The 22,038-nt window shown below is 48.6% G+C and overlaps 1 protein-coding gene across 2 annotated transcripts in view; it reads right to left on the minus strand.

Moving 5' to 3' along the window:
- fibcd1b (fibrinogen C domain containing 1b) overlaps positions 1-11,679 on the minus strand; it is a 78,298-nt gene extending 66,619 nt beyond the window's left edge. For both annotated transcript variants that reach the window (XM_084687799.1, XM_084687798.1), the window contains exon 1: positions 11,608-11,679. In XM_084687799.1, the coding sequence (XP_084543925.1) occupies positions 11,608-11,679 (72 nt within the window). The remainder of the gene's footprint in view (positions 1-11,607) is intronic.
- Between the last annotated feature and the right edge of the window lie 10,359 nt (positions 11,680-22,038).

Genomic DNA, 22,038 nt, shown 5'->3' on the forward strand with positions numbered 1-22,038 from the left:
TGGAGGACAGATTGGTGACCCACGGGCAAAGCTGTCAGCCAATCACAACAAAGGTCAAAGAACACAAGGCCCCACCCCTTAATCTCATTCTTCACCTTTCAACCTGTCATCTGCATCATCCTCCAATTTTCTCATCCTTAAATTTTAATTTATCTTCCAGTACCCCTCTCTCGCTGTCTCTCTGTCTCTCTGTCTCTCTCTCTCTCTCTCTCTCTCATTCCCTATATCTCTCTACCTTCCTTTCATCCTCCTTATCTCTCTGTCACACTCTGTTTCTGTCTTCTCATCTCTCTCTCTCGCTTATCCAATCTCTGTCATTCTACCTTCTCATCTTCACATCTCTTTCCCTCCTCCCTCCACCCCCATGTGCTGCTGCTTTAGTGTTGAGAGTGCTTATCCTCCATCGGCACATTTGCAGTGGATGAGTGTTGCTGTGGGTGGGGAGGGAGGGAGGAATGAAGAGATTGAGGGATGGAGAGGGGAAAAGGAAAACCATGGGAGGAATTGTCCGTGGGAGGGAGGGAGGGAGGGAGGGAGGGAGGGAGGGAGGGAGGGAGGGAGGGAGGGAGGGAGGGAGGGGTTGATGCTACCATAACTTGCTTTCAAGACCCTGCTTAATTAGAGGTTAAGAGATGAGAGCTTAATTGCCCTTTCTTCATCCAGTCCCAAACTTAATGTCAAGGACTTTCTGGTATCATAGCGTGTCTCTCTCTCCCCTCATAGTCGTCTGGTAACTCTCACCTTTCCTTTCATCTCTCTCCTGCCTCTCTCTCTCTCCATCCCTCTCTATCTCTGTATACCCACTCCCACACACACACTTGGAATGAAACTTGGACGATAGCTCTGCAGGAAGACGGTTTGCCAGCCCTGATGGGGGGACTAGAAAGCTCACACATGTATAATAATGTTATTTGTTGTCTATATGTCATATGTGACTTATAGAATCAGTTTGCCAGTGGGAAGGCAAGGGATTTTCACGTGACGGTCTTACCTCCCACGCTAGCCTGGGGAGCTGTGTTGAGGTACATCATGTAGTGTCAGTGTCAGTCACTGTCTTATCATGGTTTAACAGAGCACCTTCCAACCCTTGGCTCTCTTCCCTATCCTGCCTTCGTGATGCTGCAATGAATTTTATGGTTGGCTGACTGACTGACTGATTGCATGAATGACTGACTGACTGGCTGACTGGCAGGGAGCCCAACTTGAATGTTGAACCTAAACCCATGACAGACACGCTTATGTACTATATATACTGACCATGGTTGAGGTCATTCTGTGTGTGTGTGTCAATGTAATAACTATTGTATGTGTACCGCTTGCATACCAGTGTGTATGCGGATGCAGTTTGTGTGTGCGGGTTCCAATGCGTGTGTCATATAAAAAGTGACCTGGCCTTACACGCTGGTTCTACAGCGTCAGCAAAAAATATTTTGACTGTGCTCCCCCCCCCTCGCCCTTTACATATACAATCTTGTTATTTCTGCAAGGCTCACAATTTCACCAGATGCCAGAGGTAAATCAAATGGGTACTTTGCAGTATCAACCAGCATTAAGGTACATGTAGGATGGTTAGAAAATGCCTTAACGGCTGTGAGCCAGACAATTAGTATTTACTGCTTCTGTATGTTCATGGTTAGCCAGAAGCTATAGTAATCTCCAAATATTACGAATTTCCCAACCTCTCCCTAATGTGAAGCTGAATCAGATAAGCACAAACAGGGTCTCCAGGACAAGAAAAAAAACATGTCTCCTTCAAAAAAAAAATCAAGCCTGAAGAAAATCAATCAATCATCATACTGTTTCCTCTCAAATAAACCAAATGCAATTTTTCTTTTGTTATTCTTCTCATTTTTCCCCTCTCTTTGTTCATTTTTGTGTGAGGAGGAGACGCTTCCAGGGGAGTCATCCTTCTTCTACGTTTGGTGATTGATTTGACGTTTCAATCATTTTGAGGCAAGGTTTTTTTGGGACCAACTGTGAATCGAGGGAGCGAGTCCTTAAACTCCTCATTTATTCAAAAATGCGCCACTTTGGCTCAACATGCACTGAATAATGGCGCACACTCTGCCAGATAGAATATTTGATACAGCATTAATTATTGATGTGGAAGGATAACTGTATTCAAATATAAGTGTTTAATAGCGAAGAGATAAATGGATTCCAGCATTTCTCTCTATCTCTCTTTTGATCTATACATCTATTAATCCATCTTCATTGGCATTTTCAGAATTCTGTATGTCTTTCTATCGCTCCGCATCCATCCGTCTCTGAAAATCTTGCTGACGTGGTTTCCTTTAACGCTTTAAGCAAAGACCCGCACGATAGATAAAAGACTTGTATATGCGTCACAGAGAGTAAATGTATGTTATAACAGACTGAGCCAAGTTTGCCTCATGTGGAGCAGTCAGAGACACAGCCAGTGAGTGCATGTGGCAGAAGGATGGGGGGGGGCAGTTTGGAGTGTGTGAACCACACACTTTTGCCGTGTCGCTATTCAACAATTATTACAACACCCTTCTAAATTCAGGCTTATTTGAGGAAGTTCAATAACTATTACCATTTCACCTGTTCAGTGTGCCTTCAACCGAGCAAAACGTGCCGCTGAGCGGTCTCTTTCTCTCGAACTCTGCTCTCTTATCTAATCCTGTCTTCCTTACTTTATTTCCAACTCTCTCCTCACTCTTCTCACCTTTGTCTATGCCCTCCGCAGACACATACCTTATCTCCATAGTGGAAACACTATTCTTTTATGTGAGTTCTATCAATAATATTTGCTGTGTCTGTGAGGTACTTAATTTACCTAAGGTTTGCCATTTGTATAATCAGCAATTCTAAAAGCACATTCCTGTTGTGGGAAGCCGTTAGCATAGTTAGCATAGAAGTGTTAACTGGCAGTGATACAACAATGATACCGAGCAATTACGTCTTGCTAATGATTAAGTGTCTATTGAGTTACACATCGCTATGGTTTTATGGCTAGTCTAGTACAGTCCCATCTGGTGTAGGATCATGAACAGTGTAACCTATACTCAGCAGCTACACATCACCTCCTGCTGTGGGCCCAGACAGCTGAGGGATGCTGCCTCATCTTTACTGCGATCACACAGACACACACGTGGAAACACACGCACACACCTCTACACCAGGGTTGAAACAACAGGCTGAACCGTCACACATTCTTCCTACCTTCCCCTGTCCCTCCCTCCCTCCCTCCCTCCCTCCCTCCCTCCCTCCCTCCCTCCCTCCCTCCCTCCCTCCCTCCCTCCCTCCCTCCCTCCCTCCCTCCCTCCCTCCCTCCCTCCCTCCCTCCCTCCCTCCCTCCCTCCCTCCCTCCCTCCCTCCCTCCCTCCCTCCCTCCCTCCCTCCCTCCCTCCTTCTATCCTGTCAATTAGCTCAGCTATTAACCTTGAGACACCTGATGGTGTCTGGGCCATAATGAGAGCGTTCTGCCGCCCTGTTAGCCTAACAGCGGACATTAGTTGGTAATATATATGACAGCGTTTTGCTGAGGAAACAGCCCCATTTGGCAGCGGCTGGGAACCAATAATGTGATTAGTGAAAGAGGACTCTGGGAGACACAGCTCAATCACCCAGGACCCAGAGCGTACGCTGCGAAGGCTGTCAGCTGCGATGAAAGACGGATAGACCTTCAGACTGTCAGCTGTGTGATATAAATCAAGTGTATCTTGTGTATTTTCCTGGTTTCGGGGAAATACAATTGTCACGTTCGGGTACCGCAGCTGCATTATGAACACAGACCACCAGGCCGTGAGGTAATGCTATTGCGGACAAGATATGAATCTCCTTCCCAATCCCTATTTCGACTATCTCCAATGTTGAATGTGTTTTCTCAGTGGGTTTCAAATCCGTCCTCGTCTGGGTCTACTTGAACCGATATCCCTGTCTCCTGGTTGCATACTTCCTTCCTCTCCCTCACTCCGTCCTCCACGTCTCACACTAGCGGCTTCATTAACGATTCATCAATACAATTTGGAACATGTTCCAAGGCTGAGTTCCGTTTCTTATCATGAAGCCTACCATTCAGAGTCGACGTTTGCAGCCCAGTTTCCAACTGTGGCATTTTTGTGTGTGCGCACTCGTGTGTGTGTGTGTGTGTGCTTCTGGGTGGGCGTGTTTTGCTGTGTGCACGTGTGCATGATGCCCATGAATGCTTAAGTATGTGTGTGTGTGTGTGTGTGTGATTAATGGTGTGCCCAGGGAACACAGAGAGAGAGGTCTATTATAGAGTGATGTTGCACCACCCCTGTGTGTCCCTGTGGAAGCCCATGTTAATCTCACATCTATATTGGCCCTGCCTGAGAAACAGCATGAATGGGAGCTCTATTACTGGGAGATGAAAATCACCCACAGGAAATTGGACACTTCCCACTCCACTGATATGGAGATGCCAGCCAATCTGTCCCAGAAATAGACCCGCTCCAGCTGTCCGTCATGATGACGGGACTCTGTCTCTGTCTCTGTCTCTCTCTCTCTCTCTCTCTCTCTCTCTCTCTCTCTCTCTCTCTCTCTCTCCATTTCACTCTGTTTTATGTTCCACTCAAGCTCATTTTCCATCGATTTCCATCCTCTCCACCTTTATCAGGGTCAATTCACCTGTTCTGTGCTCTCACGGCCAACATGTCATGACTACAGGGGAACCGATGATGGGAACCAATGCTCACAGTTATGTACCATACTTAAACAGGGGAACATTTCTGCTTTATTTGGCTCCTTTCCAACCCATGTATCAGTGGCATTATATCGGTGATGATATCGGTGATGCGATACATTGGTGATGATATATTGATATCAGCAAAAAATAATAATATCAGCATGTGTATTGGTGCTGAGCATTTTTACCCCACCATGAACCCAAAGGTCCCAGCTTATTCTCCGGGGAGAAACATCTGATGCGCCTGTTGATATCAGGCAAGGATATATAAGGAAGGCCTCTCCAACTTGGAAAGACATGCATGCACATACCGTCATAAACAATATTCTGTGCATACAATGACCAGCCACTTTCCTCCGCACACACACACACATTGTTATAGACACAAACACACACACGCAAACACTAATGTGGGACAGGGAAACACAGATTTGAGGACACGGACACACAAAGCACATTGTTGTGGTAGCACACAAACAATTTGATTTTGGAGTGGCATGAATAGGCAGACTTGTCTTAAGGGCATACATATTGAGCTACAGTCCATGCCACCCCATGACTGGGGAAGAAAATATTCCTCCCAAATCTTCCGTTTGGCCCCTGGCCGTTCTGTGTGGGAGAGAGAGATGGAGAATGGGGGTGGCGGGGGAGGTAGGATCCTTAGAGAAAGCTGAGAAAGAGGCAGATAGGCGAAAAAAAAGAAGAGAAAAAAAGAAAGCGAGAAGATAGAAAAAGGGGATAAATGTGTCACTGAATTTGCTGATGGAAAGAAAACTACAACGTCCATATCCTCTCTCTCACCCTCTGTTTGTATTCCCCTCTCCTCTTTCCTCTCTAACCCCCTCCCAGCCTGACCCTCTCGATCTCTTTCCTGTCCTCCCAACCCCCCTCTCTCTCTCTCTCTCTCTCTGTCTGTTTCCCTTCATCTCCCTTTCCCCTTCTCACACTCCCCTCTCCCCCCATCCATCTCTCTCATCTTCTCTCCTTCTCATCAGCCCTCTAATGATGAAACCCAGGCTCTCAGGTCAGGGGCCTGACATTCTGTCAATACAGGCTTAGGGAGGACTACCATGACCCTTGAGACCCTTGACACCTTGTTTTCCTCCCTCTCCTCCTCTCCTTTCTTCGTCATGTTCTTCCGATACACATGCATGCAACTCACAAATACACATACAGACACGCACACTCCGCCGCACACCAAACCACTGTTTGGTTCTAATTGAAATCAACAGTCATTAGGCTTCTAATAGGTGTGATTTACAGCCTAGGGTTTGGAGAGGGGGAGGGAATGTGCCCAGTGTAACTGAGTTGTGCGTGTGCGTGTGTTTTCTGCGAGCATGTCCCAGAGCAGTCTGGGTTATCCTACACCTGGGCTCACAGCTGCAGAGTAGAATCCATTCCCCCCTTTCTACATTCTAATGTCCATGGATCCAATTCCACCTCTCTCTTCCTACCTCTCGACTTCTCTCTATCCTTCCTTCCTTCCTTCCTTCCTTCCTTCCTTCCTTCCTTCCTTCCTTCCTTCTCTCAACCTACCTGGCTCTTTCTACTGTGTTACCTCTCTCTCACCCTACCTTGCACTGCCTACCTCCCTTCTTGTCTCTCACCCACCTCTCTCTATGCCTCTTTCTCAGTAACTCCATACCTCTCTCTCCATTTCTCCCTACCTCCCTACTTGTCTTCCTACCTCTCTCTCGCCCTACCTCCCTATTTATCTCACTCCCTACTCCTCAATACACCTCTCTCTCCCTACATTTCCTTCCTACTCTCTCTCTCTTTCTCATTCCAACTCAATCTCCCTTTCTCTCCCTGCCTATATCCATCTGTGGGTTGGAAAGAGAAACAGAGACAGAGAACACAAGAGAAGAGAGAGCAGTGAGGAGAGAACAGAGGAGAGAGATGGAGTCAGATAACAAAGGCAGGAAAGGAAGAGCAAGGCCAGAGAGTCCGGGGACGTCGGCTGTCATCTCTAACCTTCAGTCTAGCAAAGCCCGGTTATATACCCCACACCGTATACACTAAATACTCCCTCTGCAGCCCACCCTGCCAAGCCACACCAGCACACACATGAACTCACACACACACACACACACACACACACACACATTTGCACCCACATGTGCAGGCATGTGGATGCACAAGTACGAACACACACACACACACACACACATAGATACACGCATTTGCGCGCACACACCCATGCACAAACGCACGCTCCTGACTCACTCCGTGCACGGATACCCTTCACTTGCATAACCTGTTGAAACCACTTGAAACCATCCTCTCGACCCTCCCCCCCAGCACACACACCCACACACACACATACACACACATCACTCCTATCACACAGGACACACTATAAAAGAAATCACAACCATCAGCATACTGGAGAACTCGAAAGACACCAGTCAACCCGGGATCATTTGCCATCACTTCCCATTGCCTGGCCTCTCATGAGCAGCATACAGCCGCAGGATTGCATTTACATTGAGAATCACAACATTAGTGATCTCGAGCCTTCCTCTGAGGGGTAACGACTCGGAGAAGAGAGAGGGGAGGGAGAGCAGGTGCTACGTGCTCGTCATCATTATTGATGGGGCCAGCGAGAGCAGGGAGCTAAGTGAATGTTTAAGATGCACACTGGTTGCCTTCCACTGTCTGGAAGGTGAACTGGAGGTGAGCGAATTCCTGCTGTTAGTAAAAACGCATCAACCGCCAATCAATGAGTCTGGAGGCTTGCTTTCTATCCATCTGGTTAATAACGTGCATACACACACACACACACACACTCACACATTAAAACAACATGGGCATTGATTCAACAGTCAGATTTGCTGCCCAGGACTCTCTATCAGTCTCTCTGAGAAGCACACTCCCATTCAAACTGGCTTGTATGCACACACACGCAAACAACAACAACGCAGACACAAAGCCATGCACACTGTTATTATTCAAGCCTTTTCACATGGAGAGATAAACACATGCAAACACACACTGCTGGTGCCCGGCGTGGATTGGTTGAGAGCTCCTCTGAGGGTCCATGCTGTCACAACAGAAGTGAGATGTGACATTGCTGTCACAGTGATATCCCCATCACCAGGGGGGTATTCCAGAAAGCAGGTAATGCTACAGAACCGGGTCACTTGACTCTCCAGCTGACACACAGCGTTGCAGCAACTGACTGGCAATGTTGCTACAACGTTGGGTGTCAGCTGGAAGTCAGCATATTCATACGCGCAGTATGTCCTGCTGCAGGCTGGGTGACAGCGTGGCACCATGGTACAGTATTTCTTCTATCACATGTACATTGTGTGTGTGTGTGTGTGTTTGACTGTGTGTGTGTATGTTTGTAGGAGTAAGTATGTCGTCTTGTCTTTGTTGTGTGTGTGTGTGTGTGTGTGTGTGTGTGTGTTTCTTTCTGTGTGTGATGTGTCTGATGTGTTCTTGGTGTGCAACTTGAGGCAGAGGGAGAAGTGTCCTCCAGGGACACCACTGGTTATGTCATTGATTGTGTTGAGGGGAAACAAATTGGAGAGTGACTGAGAGTCTGGGTGTGTCTGTGAGTCTGTGTAGTGTTGTCACCAAAAACAGCACTCAGGTACCAAGTCGGTACACCAAAAAGAAAACTGTACGATACCAGAATTTCTGTTGCAGAAGTTCTGGTAGTACCGAGATTGGGATGAATATGTACGTTTTGTGCTTGTAGCGTGACTGACATTTAAAGAGCCCCACGAAGTGTGTTGAATCCACTCTTTCTACGTCTTATAAATGATGTTCAGGTCAAGATTTATATTTTTGAGCTCTACAAATGACCTCTTAAGTCATCGGCTGAGTTTGCTTAATGTCTACACTCACTCACAACACCATTTTTTTGCCTTTGGCCTGCATGCATTGTGATTGTATTCGTGTTCTGTTGTTGTCCTAGGTAGGCTACAGCCTTAGATATTGAAGGTGAATGTTCCTGTCAACAAATGAGAGTTGATTTTATTGTTTGGCCTTAGTATGGAAAATGGTATAGAGCACCGTGAAATTTCACAGGTATTGGTACCAACTACTGAAATGTTGGTACTGTAACAACCCTATGTCCGTGTGTGTGTGTGTGTGTGTGTGTGTACTGTTTGTTTGTGGGTAAGTGGCTGTCTTGCATTTGCCCTAGAGACAAGTGTTTCCAACAAACTACCAAGTGAGGAAAACGAGAGAGACAAAGGGAGGGGGGGGGGGGGGGGTAGAGACAGAGTTATGACAGAGTAACACCAGTTGAGAATAGGGCCAGAGGTAGCCTTGAGATAGACAGAGGCTGGTGAGGCCTGGGTTATTGAACCACGGTCTCTCTAGACACCAGAAGCCAGAGAGAGAGAAACACCAGAGAGAGGCAGCCCGAGGTCGTTGGCTAGTCCACATAACGATGTGAGGAAATCAAGGGCTCAGTGAACCAGGAAGTGCTCTCTGTATCCACCCTGCGGCCAGCTCAACTGGTTCATTAGTCGGACAAGGGTACCCAGAAACCCAGTCAGCCCTTAGCCCTGGCCATCTCCCACACACACACACAATCAAGCTGTGGCCTCTCGTCCATTTGACCAACCTGTGCTCTCATTTTCAGCCCGTCCCCTCTCCTCTTCAACAGCATCCTCTCATCTTCAACCTCATCCTCACATCCTCAACCACATGCTTCCTCATCCTCGAACTCACCCCCTGTCACATACAAACCCCACCCTGTCACCCCTGCGACACATCCTCCCTTTCACCCCCGGCCTCCAACAGTCCCCATGGGGCATTCTGTGGCAAAGGAAACCCCCAACAGACATCCACTACAAGCAAGTGCCTTCTCCAAAAACAGGGCTCGATCCCTTTCATTCAGTCACGCTTCCTTGTAAGAGGTTCTTCAAAGTAGATTCTAAAGTCGTTTCTACTTTGGGGCAATATTGAATGCAACAGAATGGGGGAAGAGAAAGAGGGATGAAAGAAGACAAACAGATGACAAGTCGTATCGAGTCATGCCGCTTTTTAAAATGCAATGTCACAAGGGGCTGTCAGATGCCATAGACATCAACACCCAAGATCCATCCAGGAAGGGGAGAGTGAAGGGCTGGGAGGGTAAGGAACACCTCCCAGAGGTTTTAAGGGTCAACCCCCCAACCCCCCCCCCAACCCCCCCCCCCCCCGCCAATCCTCCAAAATATGGAAAATACGGTAGTGTGTGGTTTTAGGGTGTATGAGCCATCTAGTGTTGGTTTACTGAGAAACAGCAACAGCCAAAGCAAAGCTGTTGTGTGTTATGAAAATGTCCGTTTGCGGTCATATTCAATATTCGCTGCTTCGGCATTATGTGTGTGCATGTGTTTGTGTGTGTCAAGCGGGGGGGGGGGGGGGGGGTACATGCACACAGGACCTGTGTGCATGTAGCAGTTGTGTTACTATGCGTGTTGGTAAGTCAATGTTGTATTCTGCTCATGCCCACACACACACACACTCCTCTGGATTCTCTCAGACACTCTGGTGCTCCACTGAAAGTTATTGATTACTATCGTACCCTGGAGAGGGTAATCCCACAGGGCCACAATGAGTTCTCAGCCCGCGTGCGTGTGTTTGTGATGTGTGTGTATGCGTGTGTGTGCGAGAGAGAGATAGACAGAGAGACAGAGAGACAGAGAGACAGAGAGACAGAGAGACAGAGAGACAGAGAGATGGAGAGAGAGAGACAGAGATAGAGATAGAGAGAGAGAGAGAGAGAGAGAGAGAGAGAGAGAGAGAGAGAGAGAGAGAGAGAGAGAGAGAGAGAGAGAGAGAGAGAGAGAGACAGAGAGAGAGAGACAGAGAGAGAGAGAGATACAGACAGACAGACAGACAGACAGACAGACAGAAAATTTAGGAATGTGTTGGTTATTTTTTTGGGGGGGGAGATCGTGAATATAGAACGTGTATGTATGGACAGTGCATATTTGCATCTATGGCAATACACATACGTTCATATTTCGGACCCTGTGCACATGTAAAATGACATTTGAGGCGGGAGGTAGGTGGCTTTGGAAGGGATAACCCCCCCACAGCGAAGGTTTTCATCCGATTTTACATCTCCATAACTCCGGAATTAACATGCTTTTTGTTTCAATTTGCCAAAAATGCCCCCTCTCTATAGTTTATATTTACAAGTGATTGGAACAATTTGCTATATTATTTTCTTGTCCAAGATAAGGTCGCAACCGGCGGACTCACACCTCCAGCATCGCCTCCGCTGATCTTACTATCAAACATGAACTATTCCTCAGTGAATTCGCATAACTGCAAAACAGCGCTCGTCCTTTCCCATTTCAACTCATTTGAGACGCGGGGTCAGACACGGTATCGCTAAGATCGTTGTTCACAGGGCAATTAGGAGAAGCTAATATCCCCAGTACCCCCGAAGACACACTTAAGGGCCACCATGAATGCAAATATTTGAAAAGACGTAGCACATTTGGTTTAACAAGGTGGAGGATGACCAAAAGCAAAGCGCAAAGTGCGGCGACGCGCAACGCCCGGAAAGCCTACAGAACAATCAACACCCTGGCATCTGCTGCGTGTATAAGATTATTCAACACGTCAAACAAGTGCGATATTTCTCGCTTCAATCTGTACAGCAATTACTTTGCCGCTTTGAGGACCGAGCCTTGTGTTGCAAAACTAAGTATCCTCTCCATCTGCTTGATCTCCGGGTAGCTTTAGGAAGTGTGACAGGGACAGGCAGTTGCCAGAGCTTGGAAGGAGGGAGACGGTTAAGAGCAGACGGGGAACTGCGCTATTCACAGGATGTGCCCTAAAGCAAATTTACGCGGCCGGGAGACTGCGCCAACAGTAGCACACACCTGCATAGCACTGGCAATTTCCTTCCCTTTTCTGTAAACGAGGCGAGTCGCACAACTGTGCTGAAAAGAGCGATAGATAGACTTAGCACATACCTGGTTTTTATGCCGTTGTCCATCCTCGAGTTCCGAAGAGCTATTCATGATTCCCCATTGGTCTGTGACCATTCTCCGGAGAAGCTTTCGATCAGAGCCGCCTGTTGTTCAAGGCGGAGAAGAAGGAAAGCGCTCTTTAGTTCCCTTCCCTTGCGACCTACTCCATAGAAAAGGTGATACTAATAAGCGCTTGTGGTATGAATGCAGGGTGAAATAAGCTCAACTATAGCCTACTCCGCGACTGCTGGGTTACTACGGCTCTATGAGAAGCGGAGCGAACGCTACTGAACACACTAGAGCATAGAACGCACCTAACTTCAAATCTTCTCCTGTGATTTGGCCGTTGGGCAATCCCTACGAGAGGGCGACCGTTAATGCACCTGCTCTTTTATCAAACCAATCGAATAAAACCAAAAGTCCAGTTGTAATGATAATAACAAAAACTCCGAAGATAAAGGAGACTCTCACACCCAGATGGTATTCCCAAAAAGTGAGACTTGCGTAAAATCGTCTGAAATTAACCCAATTGGTCTGCCAGTTTAATTGAGAAAAAAAACCGACTGCTTACTCCCACACTACCCCGTTTTGAGGAGATGGTGGTCTAGGCTACAGTGGTGCTCGCTTGCATATTTAGCCTACTATGTCCTTGATTGTGTCTTATCGACTGCAAGACTCTCAACACCGCGGCAAGGGGATAAAGCCTCCTTGTCTGCCCTAGTTAAGCGGCTGATCTGCATGAAGAGGGTATTTCGCTCAGGCGAAAGCGGTGCAGCGGACAGATTAGCGGGGCTCCGCTTCAATGCCACGCGGGGCGCTCAGTGTCTCTCGACTGTCAATCACTGCGTACACCCTCTCTGTGCGCGCGGCGCGCTGTCTTGGCAACGCTGCTTTCTGCTCCGTTCTTGTCCGTCTCGCGCGGCTGCTGTGCCACTCTGCGTCTGCCACCGCACCGCGCCAATCGTGCTGTGCTGCAACCCTTCGCTACACACAAGTTGAAACAAAACCAGAGCAAAGGGAGAGTTGCGTGTGTACGAGTGTGTGGGCACAGACTCAGAGAGTCATGAGTGTACAGAAGCAGGGGTTGATGTCTGTTGATAACCCTGTTATGCAGAGTACCAAAGTGTGGAATTAAGCTTGTGGAGGGGATGAATGCAATCTGTCTCTCCCTCTCTTTCCACTCTTGTAATCTGTGCTGTCCCTATGGCTATGGTTCAAAAGGGAAGGCAGAAAAAAAAAAACATCTGTCTACATTTTGCAGCATGTAGGGTCAGTCAATGTAATCTGTTTATTTTGAAGGCATATGGTGCCAGTCATAGATTCACCTTGGAAACTAGCTGGCCTGGGTTACATTCTGGACCAGGAAGTAAAGCCATAAGAGGGTTAAAGCCTGGAAAACCTGGAATAGCAGTGCAGTCAAGACAATCACGTATTCGATTGAGCAATTATTGTTACATGATATGGACATGTAGGTTTGACTTTGGCGGAGATGATCTAAGGGAAGCACTCTCTTCCTCCTCGATGCAACACATACATACATGACATATGAGGCAGGGAGCAATAGAGATATAATCCCCCTGATGGATAGAACATACAGACAGCATGGGGGAGAAGGGGACGGTGGAGGGCGGCAGCAGCACTGATCATACAACAAATGGGGTGAGTGTGTGCGTGTGTGTGTGTGTGTATGGGATCAGATGGCTGAGCGGTTAGGGAGTCGAACTATTAATCAGAAGGTTGTTGGTTCGATTCCCGGCTGTGCCAGATGACGTTGTGTCCTTGGGTAAGGCACTTCACCCTACTTCGCCTCGGGGAGAATGTCCCTGTACTCACTGTAAGTCGCTCTGGATAAGAGCGTCTGCTAAATGACTATAAATGTAAAATGCAAATGTATCCGCACGGCCTTTGAATGCCGTTTTATCGGACGTGGCCCAATGGGCTTGTGCTGGCTAACACAGGTGTGGTAGTGAGTGGATGACACGCGCTGCCTGATTGCCCTGCCTGAACGAGCTGCGCTTATTGTGGTGACATCAAGCAAGACATGCGAACGGGTGGCATCATGTTTGTGGAATGCCTACGCACAGGTATTGCTGTGCTGTGGTTTAGTGTCAGATACGAGATTTTTTATTTTGTAAACGCAGACCCATTGATCGAACTAAAGAAATGACGCAGCCCTGCTTCGAGCTTGATCAAATTTTCATTGACAATTTGGAACTTGTTATTAAATGTCCATCAAACGCTGAGATGAACAATTGACATTATGCTTACGCTGACAAAATACATGGCAGGCACTAAAGGGCTTCACTAAACGCCTTTTCATCCCAGCAGGGTCAACCAGGTCATATCTTAAATAGAAGAAGAAGAAGAATTGCATTCAATGTGCAAATTGGGCCTCAAATAGTGCCTGCTAAGCATTAAGGCCGTTCTGCCCCAGTCCCAGCCATCATCCTCCCAGGGCTACTGACACATCCTGTAATAATGTAGGTCTTTCTCCCGCAATATGAGGCGTGACATTAACATCCTGGGGATGTGTTGGCCAGGCAGGGAGGTCGGAGGGAGGGGAGGGGAGGGAGGGAGGGAGGGAGGCAGGGAGGGAGGGAGGGAGGGAGGGAGGGAGGGAGGGAGGGAGGGAGGGAGGGAGGGAGGGAGGGAGGGAGGGAGGGAGGGAGGGAGGGAGGGAGGGAGGGAGGGAGGGAGGGAGGGAGGGAGGGAGGGAGGGAGGGAGGGAGGGAGGGAGGGGCTGTAAATGGGCAATGTTAGCAGGCAGTAGAGGGGCTCAGCCTTCCGGTACTGTTTGAGTAGGCTAACAGGCTGTTCGGAAGTAATAAGGCTAACTGGTAGACTGAGGAGGAGAAGCAGCCAGACAGGCTAGCTGGTAGAAGGAGCCTGAGAGGCAGCCAAGCCAGGATGGCTGGTGGCAGGAAGCAGCCAGGGAAGCCTGGGGCCATGTTTCCTGGCTTTGGTCTCAGAGGAGTCACACATGAGCCAGATATTCGCTCCACTGGAGGCCATGCAAGTGACTGGAACTTGGTCAGCTGTAAAAAACAGAGAACGAGAGAGCAATAGGGAAGGATGGAGAAACAGAAAGAGGGATAGACAGAGAAATAACGGGAGGGAGAGGTGCAGACTCCAGGGAACCAGAAGTCCCATCCCATTGATTGTGTTCAAGAAAAAACTTTTGTAAATGAATGTGTGCCCACTGGTTTATGTGTTTTTGTGTGCGTGTGTGTGTGTGTGTGGGAGGGAGGGTATGTTGAGGGGTATGTTCGTGTCATTGTTCTGAGTCGTTCCCCCCCCCCCAAGCCTTGTTTTCCAGGTTTTGTGCCTGATGGAACAGCAGGACAGATTCACAGTACTGTGAACAACCAACTGAGTGAGACACCCTGACAAAAAAACTAACAAAAGAGACTGCAATTTGTAAAATAAGAAAGAGAGGGCAACGAAACAAGATATACTAATACTGAAAAGAACGAAGGATGGAGAGAGATTGAGAGGACTAGCATTTTGGGGGGTTGTGAAGAAAAAGTGAAAGTGTCATTCTGAGAAAAACAAAATAATGGAAAGAGTAGGGTTGAGTCAAGAATGTTCCAGAGTGAGATGTGGGTTTGGCTGCAATGGTGTGGTAGGAGGTGAGAAGCTTGGCTGTAGGCTACATCAACCGTAAACATGTTTGCACATGATCTACCATGGTCTGACTCATTTAAGATGGACTGCACAAACACTCCCTATTAATCTTCTCTCTCTCTCTCTATCTCTCTCTCTCTCTCTCTCTCTCTATCTCTCTCTCTCTCTCTCTCTCTCTCTCTCTCTCTCTCTCTCTCTCTCTCTCTGTCTCTCTCTCTCTCGCTCCCTCTTTCATTCACTCTCCCTCTACCCTGCCCCTCTCTCTTTCTGCCTCACACACGGAAACACACAAAGACAAACATGCGCAAGCACAGCGCTGGTGAACGTAATCAAAGTGTCAGTCCCTATTCTCCCATCAAAAGATTTCAGTGAAAAATCAATGCCAAGTACAAACAGTGGCCGAGCAGGCGAAGGACTGCTCTACTATGTTATCAATTTATAATGAAGGTCTCTCTCTCTCTCTCGCCCCTCCCCCTCTCTCTCTCTCCCCTGCACCTGCTGGAGGGTGGGAAACCTCACACACACACTCACACCTCTGAAGGAGGAGAGCCGGGGGGGGGGGGGGACACACTTAGTTTCTGTGGCTTTGCCCTGTTAATTCAGTGGCTGAGCTGTGGGTTAGTGAACGGTTGGAGGCGGGTGAGGACACAGTTGAAGACTGAGGTCTGAGCTTCGCAGTGTGGTTGTAGATGACTCTCCACTTCAGCCCCGCCTCTGCAGAGGGAAAGCTATTTGGCCAAGCACTGCACGCACACACACACACACACACACACACTCACACACACACACACCCTCACACACAGAGACTCTTCTCAGTGCAGGGTACACACACACACATACACTCAAAGACCCAAACACACACACACACACACACACATAGTACACACAGACACACAGACTCTTGTCATTCATGGAACACACACTGACACCCAAACACATACACCCTCACACACACAGACTCGTCTCAGTGCAGGGGACAGAGGGTGTATTGAACCAGGCTAGAGATGGAGGTGACATTCACTAATAGCAGCAATTAGGACTAAGCCTTTAGAATTGAATACACTGACTGACTGATGATGATGATGAGGATGCTTGTAATGATGATGATGATGAGAAGATAATAGTGCATCCTCATCATGTGCTTTTTCGCCTTGATATTTCCATTTGGAAGCATTATGCAGTGTTAACCTTTCCTCTTACTGTAATGAGACATTCGAAATGAGAGGAGCCATTTGACAGCATATGCCAGACACACTGCGCAGTCCCACGGAACCACGGAACCGTTTTTCTTGGATTACTGTAAGAGTGGTCTGAGTGGAAAGATCTCAACACAACTGTGACTCGACAAGGCTCACAGCGCGCATCCACCGAAAGACTTTCTTTTCCCTACGCTGTCTTTTATCCAGCTCCTCTTCTGGAAGGCAACTCAAATGTCTTTGGTGGATGAGCACAACCACCCCCCCCCCCCCCATAAACCCCAAATCCCCGCCCGCCCCCATTTTTGGGCAATTCATGGCTTCTCATTGACGACTTGGCCTCTTATCTCTGACTCTGCGGGACTCTTCTTCTTTATATTGGCTCCTCTTCCCGGTGACTCAGTCGTTGCCTGTCTTGTTCTGCCCCCCCCCACCCCCACCCCCGTGGCGGCTTCGCTCGGCTCCACCCCCCGGTAGGCAGTATCCCGTCGACCACGCCGCGTGCTGACTGGCTGGACCCCCCCCCGTGTCTGCGGCACGGGCGTTTGCTGACCGGCTGTGATTGTTGAGCTTTTTGTAATTATCCCCTAAGCCCACTCTCTCGCTCCTTCTCTCTGGGCCAGCCTCCTGGACAACACCTCCCCCACCCCCCTCCCTCACCACCCCCCCCTCCCCGTCACGGTGCTTCCAAAGCTGGAAGGGGGGGGGGGGCTCCGAAGGAAGCCGGCAGGGACCTAGGAACCAACACGGAAATGAAACAGACAGGCGAGGAACTGTTGGAGGCCTCCAGACCAGAGGGAGCCTCATTAGGACAATACGCCGGCCATTTAACGCCGCAAGCTCCATCTGTGAGTGTCATCTCAGCCTCCTCCTCCTTCTTCTCCTCCTCTTTTCCTCCACCTCTCTTTCGGCTTCCCTCTTGGCTCCCCCTCTGACACTCCTTTTAATGGGGGTGTCGAATGGCTTCAAGCAGGGCTCCCGCGACCGACAGTTGCATGAGGACGCCAGCGTTTTGGGCATGTTCCGTGAGATCCAAGGCGTTCTCTTTCATGAAGTGCCAGCAGTAGCTTGTCCTGACTGTGAAGCGTTGTCGGAGCTGGGGGGGGGGGGAGGGGAGGGGGGCTCAGTTTAGGATGGGGGCCTTGTTCTTATAATGTCTCATAATTCCATTAAGCCGCTTTACCTCCTGCTGTGCCATACCCCCCCCCCCTCCCCTTCCATCGTTACCCCATCCCTCCACCCCCCTCTCTCCTCCCTAGCCTGTCCCCACAGCCCCCCTGCTGGGAGACTCATCTCCTTCCACTGAGCACCCCCCCACCACCCCCTGCTCAGACACCCCACAGCCCCCCCCCCCCACACACACACACACACACAGAGCCTCCCCGCCAGCCAAGGACACACACAGCACACAGCCCCGCGGCTCCCCGAGACAGAATCGGTCGGAGTCACAGAGATGCTGCTGGGCTCCCCAGAGACTCTAGAAAACATGGGGACCAACATGGTGGGTTCTTTAAAGTGCTTCCAGAAATCTGCTCTGGGGCCCCGGCCTTTACTCTTTGCAGAGCCCTTCATGGCTTTTCAGCAGGGCCTGTTTGTGTGTGTGTGTGTGTGTGTGTGTGTATACTGTATGTACAGAGAGGAGAGCAATACACAGAAAACAGAAGCACCATCCATCTTTATTGCAAACTGATAACAGTGAGAGACATCTGCCTTGTTTCTTCTTTGGCAACAAGGGAGACCTCTACACCACACACACACATAAGTGTACACACACACACATACAGATACACACACACACACACACACACATACATACATACAAGGGGCACAGGGATTTTTCCAATTGGCAGGACAGATAGTAGAGGCTATGGGGGTTAGCTCACTGTGCAGCGGTGACCTGCTGGACTCTGGGGAGAACCCCAACAGAAGTTGCAGAGCTTACTTAAGTGCAAAGTGTTCCAAGAACAGGACTTCGGTGGTCAAGAAATTCTCAGAAAGAGACTTCCTTTTAACGCCTTTCTTTAAAAAACGTTTTGGATCTGTCTGTCTGTCTGTCTGTCTGTTTGCTGGTTTCTGGGTCTGTCTGTTGCCCTGACTAGTCTGTGTCGGTTTGTCTCTCTCCCTTGCGCAATATTTTGTGGTTGCTGAGGAAATTGATGCTGCCTGTAGACAAAATTGACTGGACAAACACTACCATGCAGATGTTGTGCCCACAATCTCTCTTTAAAAGGAGACAACGTTGTGCTATCCTGTTCTTGTAGGAGCGCACGGGGCTAGGAGACCCACTAACACACACACCCACTAACACCCACTTCAATACACAGTCACTGGAAACATGAATTTGTGCCTTCTGACCCGTGACAGGAGCATTTAGAGTGGGGGTCATTGGAGTGCGAGGAGAGAAATGGAGAGAGAAAAAGAGAGCAAGAAAGGAGAGACAGTTTGAGAGAGAGAGATGGAGAGAGAAAAAGAGAGCAAGAAAGGAGAGACAGTTTGAGAGAGAGAGATGGAGAGCGAAAGAGAGAGAGGTAGCACAGGGTCATGTGCAGACCTATCAGACCAAAGGATGACGTCCCCCGTCCCCCCCCCCACGCCCACTCTGCCCTCACCTCATTTCACCGTTCTGCTAGGTGAGACGGGGAGAATGAAGGTGGAAGGACCAAACATAACACAATCACAGCCATTTTTTTTTGTTGCCTTGCGATGCCTTACAGTCTCAATTGCAAGTCAATGATCGGACGGATGAACATTGAGCAGACACCTTGGAGGTGTATACTGTCGAAGACCTGTTCCGCTTCCTGTCTGGAGAGATGGAAGGAATCAAGGCACAGCTGGCAAAATAAAATACACAGGTATTGCACTTGTGGTACTGTATGTTATGTAAGTCACGTTTCTCTCGAGAGTTTGTTATGGAATTTCACCTTCACCTCTCTTATTGTTTACACATTTATTCTGATCATTTCAGAATGATTTTCGTCCACACCCATAAAGCTTTGAAATTCCATTAAGAAAGGGACAGAGCGAGCAAGAGAGAGAGGGAGCGAGACAGCAGAGGAAGAGAGGCGAAGAAGGACGGGGGAGAAAGAAACGAAGATGTGGGGGAGGGTGGAAACAGGATCCGACTTGGGAGAGGGAGCGGACAAGGGGGAGAGGGATTGGGGGGGGGGGGCTAAATGGGGGTCGAGGGGGCCCACGATGAAAGGGATGAACACTCTTTCATCTCAGCGCAGAGCAAGAGATTGTCAAAGGTGCAAATTATTGAGAGGAGTAGACGGGGGCAAGAGGTGAAAACAAGAGTTTAATAGAATCTACACAACTGTACCAAACACGCTCCGCAGTCTGTCCTCACACAGTTCAGGGATGTTGCTAGACATGCGGCACGAAGCAGCTCAGTGAAATTGCTCATTTGGTATCGTTGCCTTTTTCACATACTGTGATGATGTGTTTGGACCGACAGTACCTGGAAGCTCAAAACCTCAAGCTCAGCAGAAATTATCTGGGCTGTCTCCCAAAATAGCTCTGCTGGCCAATTAAACTGGCCACTCAATAGAGATGTTAGTTTATCGACATATCGGCTATTAAAGTTAGTCTGTGGCACATACTCATCCCTCAAGCTGGTCTGGAGGTAGGAGGATCAGTCCACATGCATTCCATCTTCCATACGGCAAGGAGTAACACATAACTAATGTGTTCTCTCCTTGGGCTCACTAGACTTGGGTAATGCGTAGGGCCAATGCTAGGTCATCTCTATTGAATGAGCAATGTCTCTTTAGGAATAGATAGCTGCAGAAAAAGTGGTTGGTGAGGGCCAGGCGAGGCGTGTGTGCGTATGTGTGTGTGTGGGGTCGGGGGGGGGGGGGGGGCGGATTTGCCGAGCAGAGTTTACAGCAGCATAACGTCTTACACCGGATTGCATGATTCGAGGCCGCCCCCCCCCCCCACTCCCTCGATCTTCCATCTCCTTCTCTCTTGCTTGGATGTGAAACTCCATCATGTGTCAACTGTCTGCCTCTTCATCCGCCTTCTCTCTGTCACTCCATCCATTCCCTGCCTCCCTCTCTCTATTTCTCTCTCTCCGTCTATCATTATCTCTCTCTCCCTCTCTCTCTCTCTCTCTCTCTCCCTCTCCCTCTCCCTCCCTCTCCCTCTCCCTCTCCCTCTCCCTCTCCCTCTCCCTCTCCCTCTCCCTCTCCCTCTCTCTCTCTCTCTCTCTCTCTCTCTCTCTCTCTCTCTCTCTCCCTCCCCCTCTCCCTCTCCCTCTCCCTCTCCCTCTCCCTCTCTCTCTCTCTCTCTCTCTCTCTCTCTCTCTCTCTCTCTCTCCTCTCCCTCTCCCTCTCCCTCTATCTCTCTCACACTCTCTCGCTCTGTCCCTGTGTCTTTCCTTTCCTGTGTGGATTAGCAATTAAAATGCAAGGATGTGAAAACGTTCTGTCAGGAAGGTGCAATGTTAGTGGAGTTGTTACTTCCAGAATATGACAGTGCGCTAACCGTTACCTCTCAGGTAGCACGACGCAGACGTTATCCAGTCAGGAAGGAATGTGTGCCTCCTTGCCTTCGTTACAACAAGAATGGCCAGGAAGATATCAAAAAAGAGCTGACATAAGCTTTCACTATATATACGGTACACAGTATATAATCAGCTTCAGGGGCTGACTTAAAATGAAAGAAACCGAGAGAAAGAGAGAGACAAAAAAAATTTGAAAGTGATGCCAATGTTCAAATATACTAGATTGATTTAGACTTTTTTGATTTAGACTCTACTGCATGGGTAGATCTAGATTCAGGTGGTATGTCTTTCGCTCCTCATTCCATTCTTTGATAGTTTCATTCCAGCTGTTGTTTACATGCCTTTGTTGGAATGGCATATATATATATATATATATATATATATATATATATATATATATATATATATGTGTGTGCCCAACCCCTGCACATGTGTGAAACCACCAGGTGTATGCAAAAGTGTATGTGTGAGTATGTGTTAACGCTTGCCTGAGTGTTTTGTGTGTCTGTGCATCTATGTGGGAGTATCTGTGTGAGTGTGTGTGGTGTGCTAGTGTTTGTATGTGTCATCACTCAATGGGGTAGTTTAGGAGCAAAGAAAAAACAACTCGCCAAACCCTTCATACTCCTTGGCTATTTCTCCAAAGCTGTCATCGAAGCTAGCGTCACCCAATCAAATGTGGGGGAGAGGAACCCATTTGAACAGTTAAACCCATCGTCCAATCAACGGCGTGGCGCCCACAGTGAGCGAGCCCATTTTAGGACGGGGAGAATCAATTAGACTGGCAGTCCAGTGGGTGTCTCCTACAAACATCAGCTGTTCCTCACTGATAAGAACATTTCTGGTTTTTGAGTCGGTTATGTGGAGAGAGTAATTAGTGTTTGGCACAAGCGGGTGCCAGTCTTTCGAGGCCCTGCCAAGGCTTCCTTACCTTCTGATGGAGGGGTGGGCGTGACACAAGTTGCACCTGGAAAGCCGTGACTAGTTCTGCTTCTATCTAATTCACGCAAGTCTGCAACACTTTCTAATCAGGGTAGGGGACAGGGAGGAGGGGGAGGGGGGAAGGGGGGGTCAGTGCCCTCGCCCCCCCGCAATGACTACGTTTGT

This window comes from Hypomesus nipponensis, chromosome 22, assembly GCF_054491055.1.
Source record: "Hypomesus nipponensis isolate SF chromosome 22, ASM5449105v1, whole genome shotgun sequence".
Taxonomy (NCBI): domain Eukaryota; kingdom Metazoa; phylum Chordata; class Actinopteri; order Osmeriformes; family Osmeridae; genus Hypomesus; species Hypomesus nipponensis.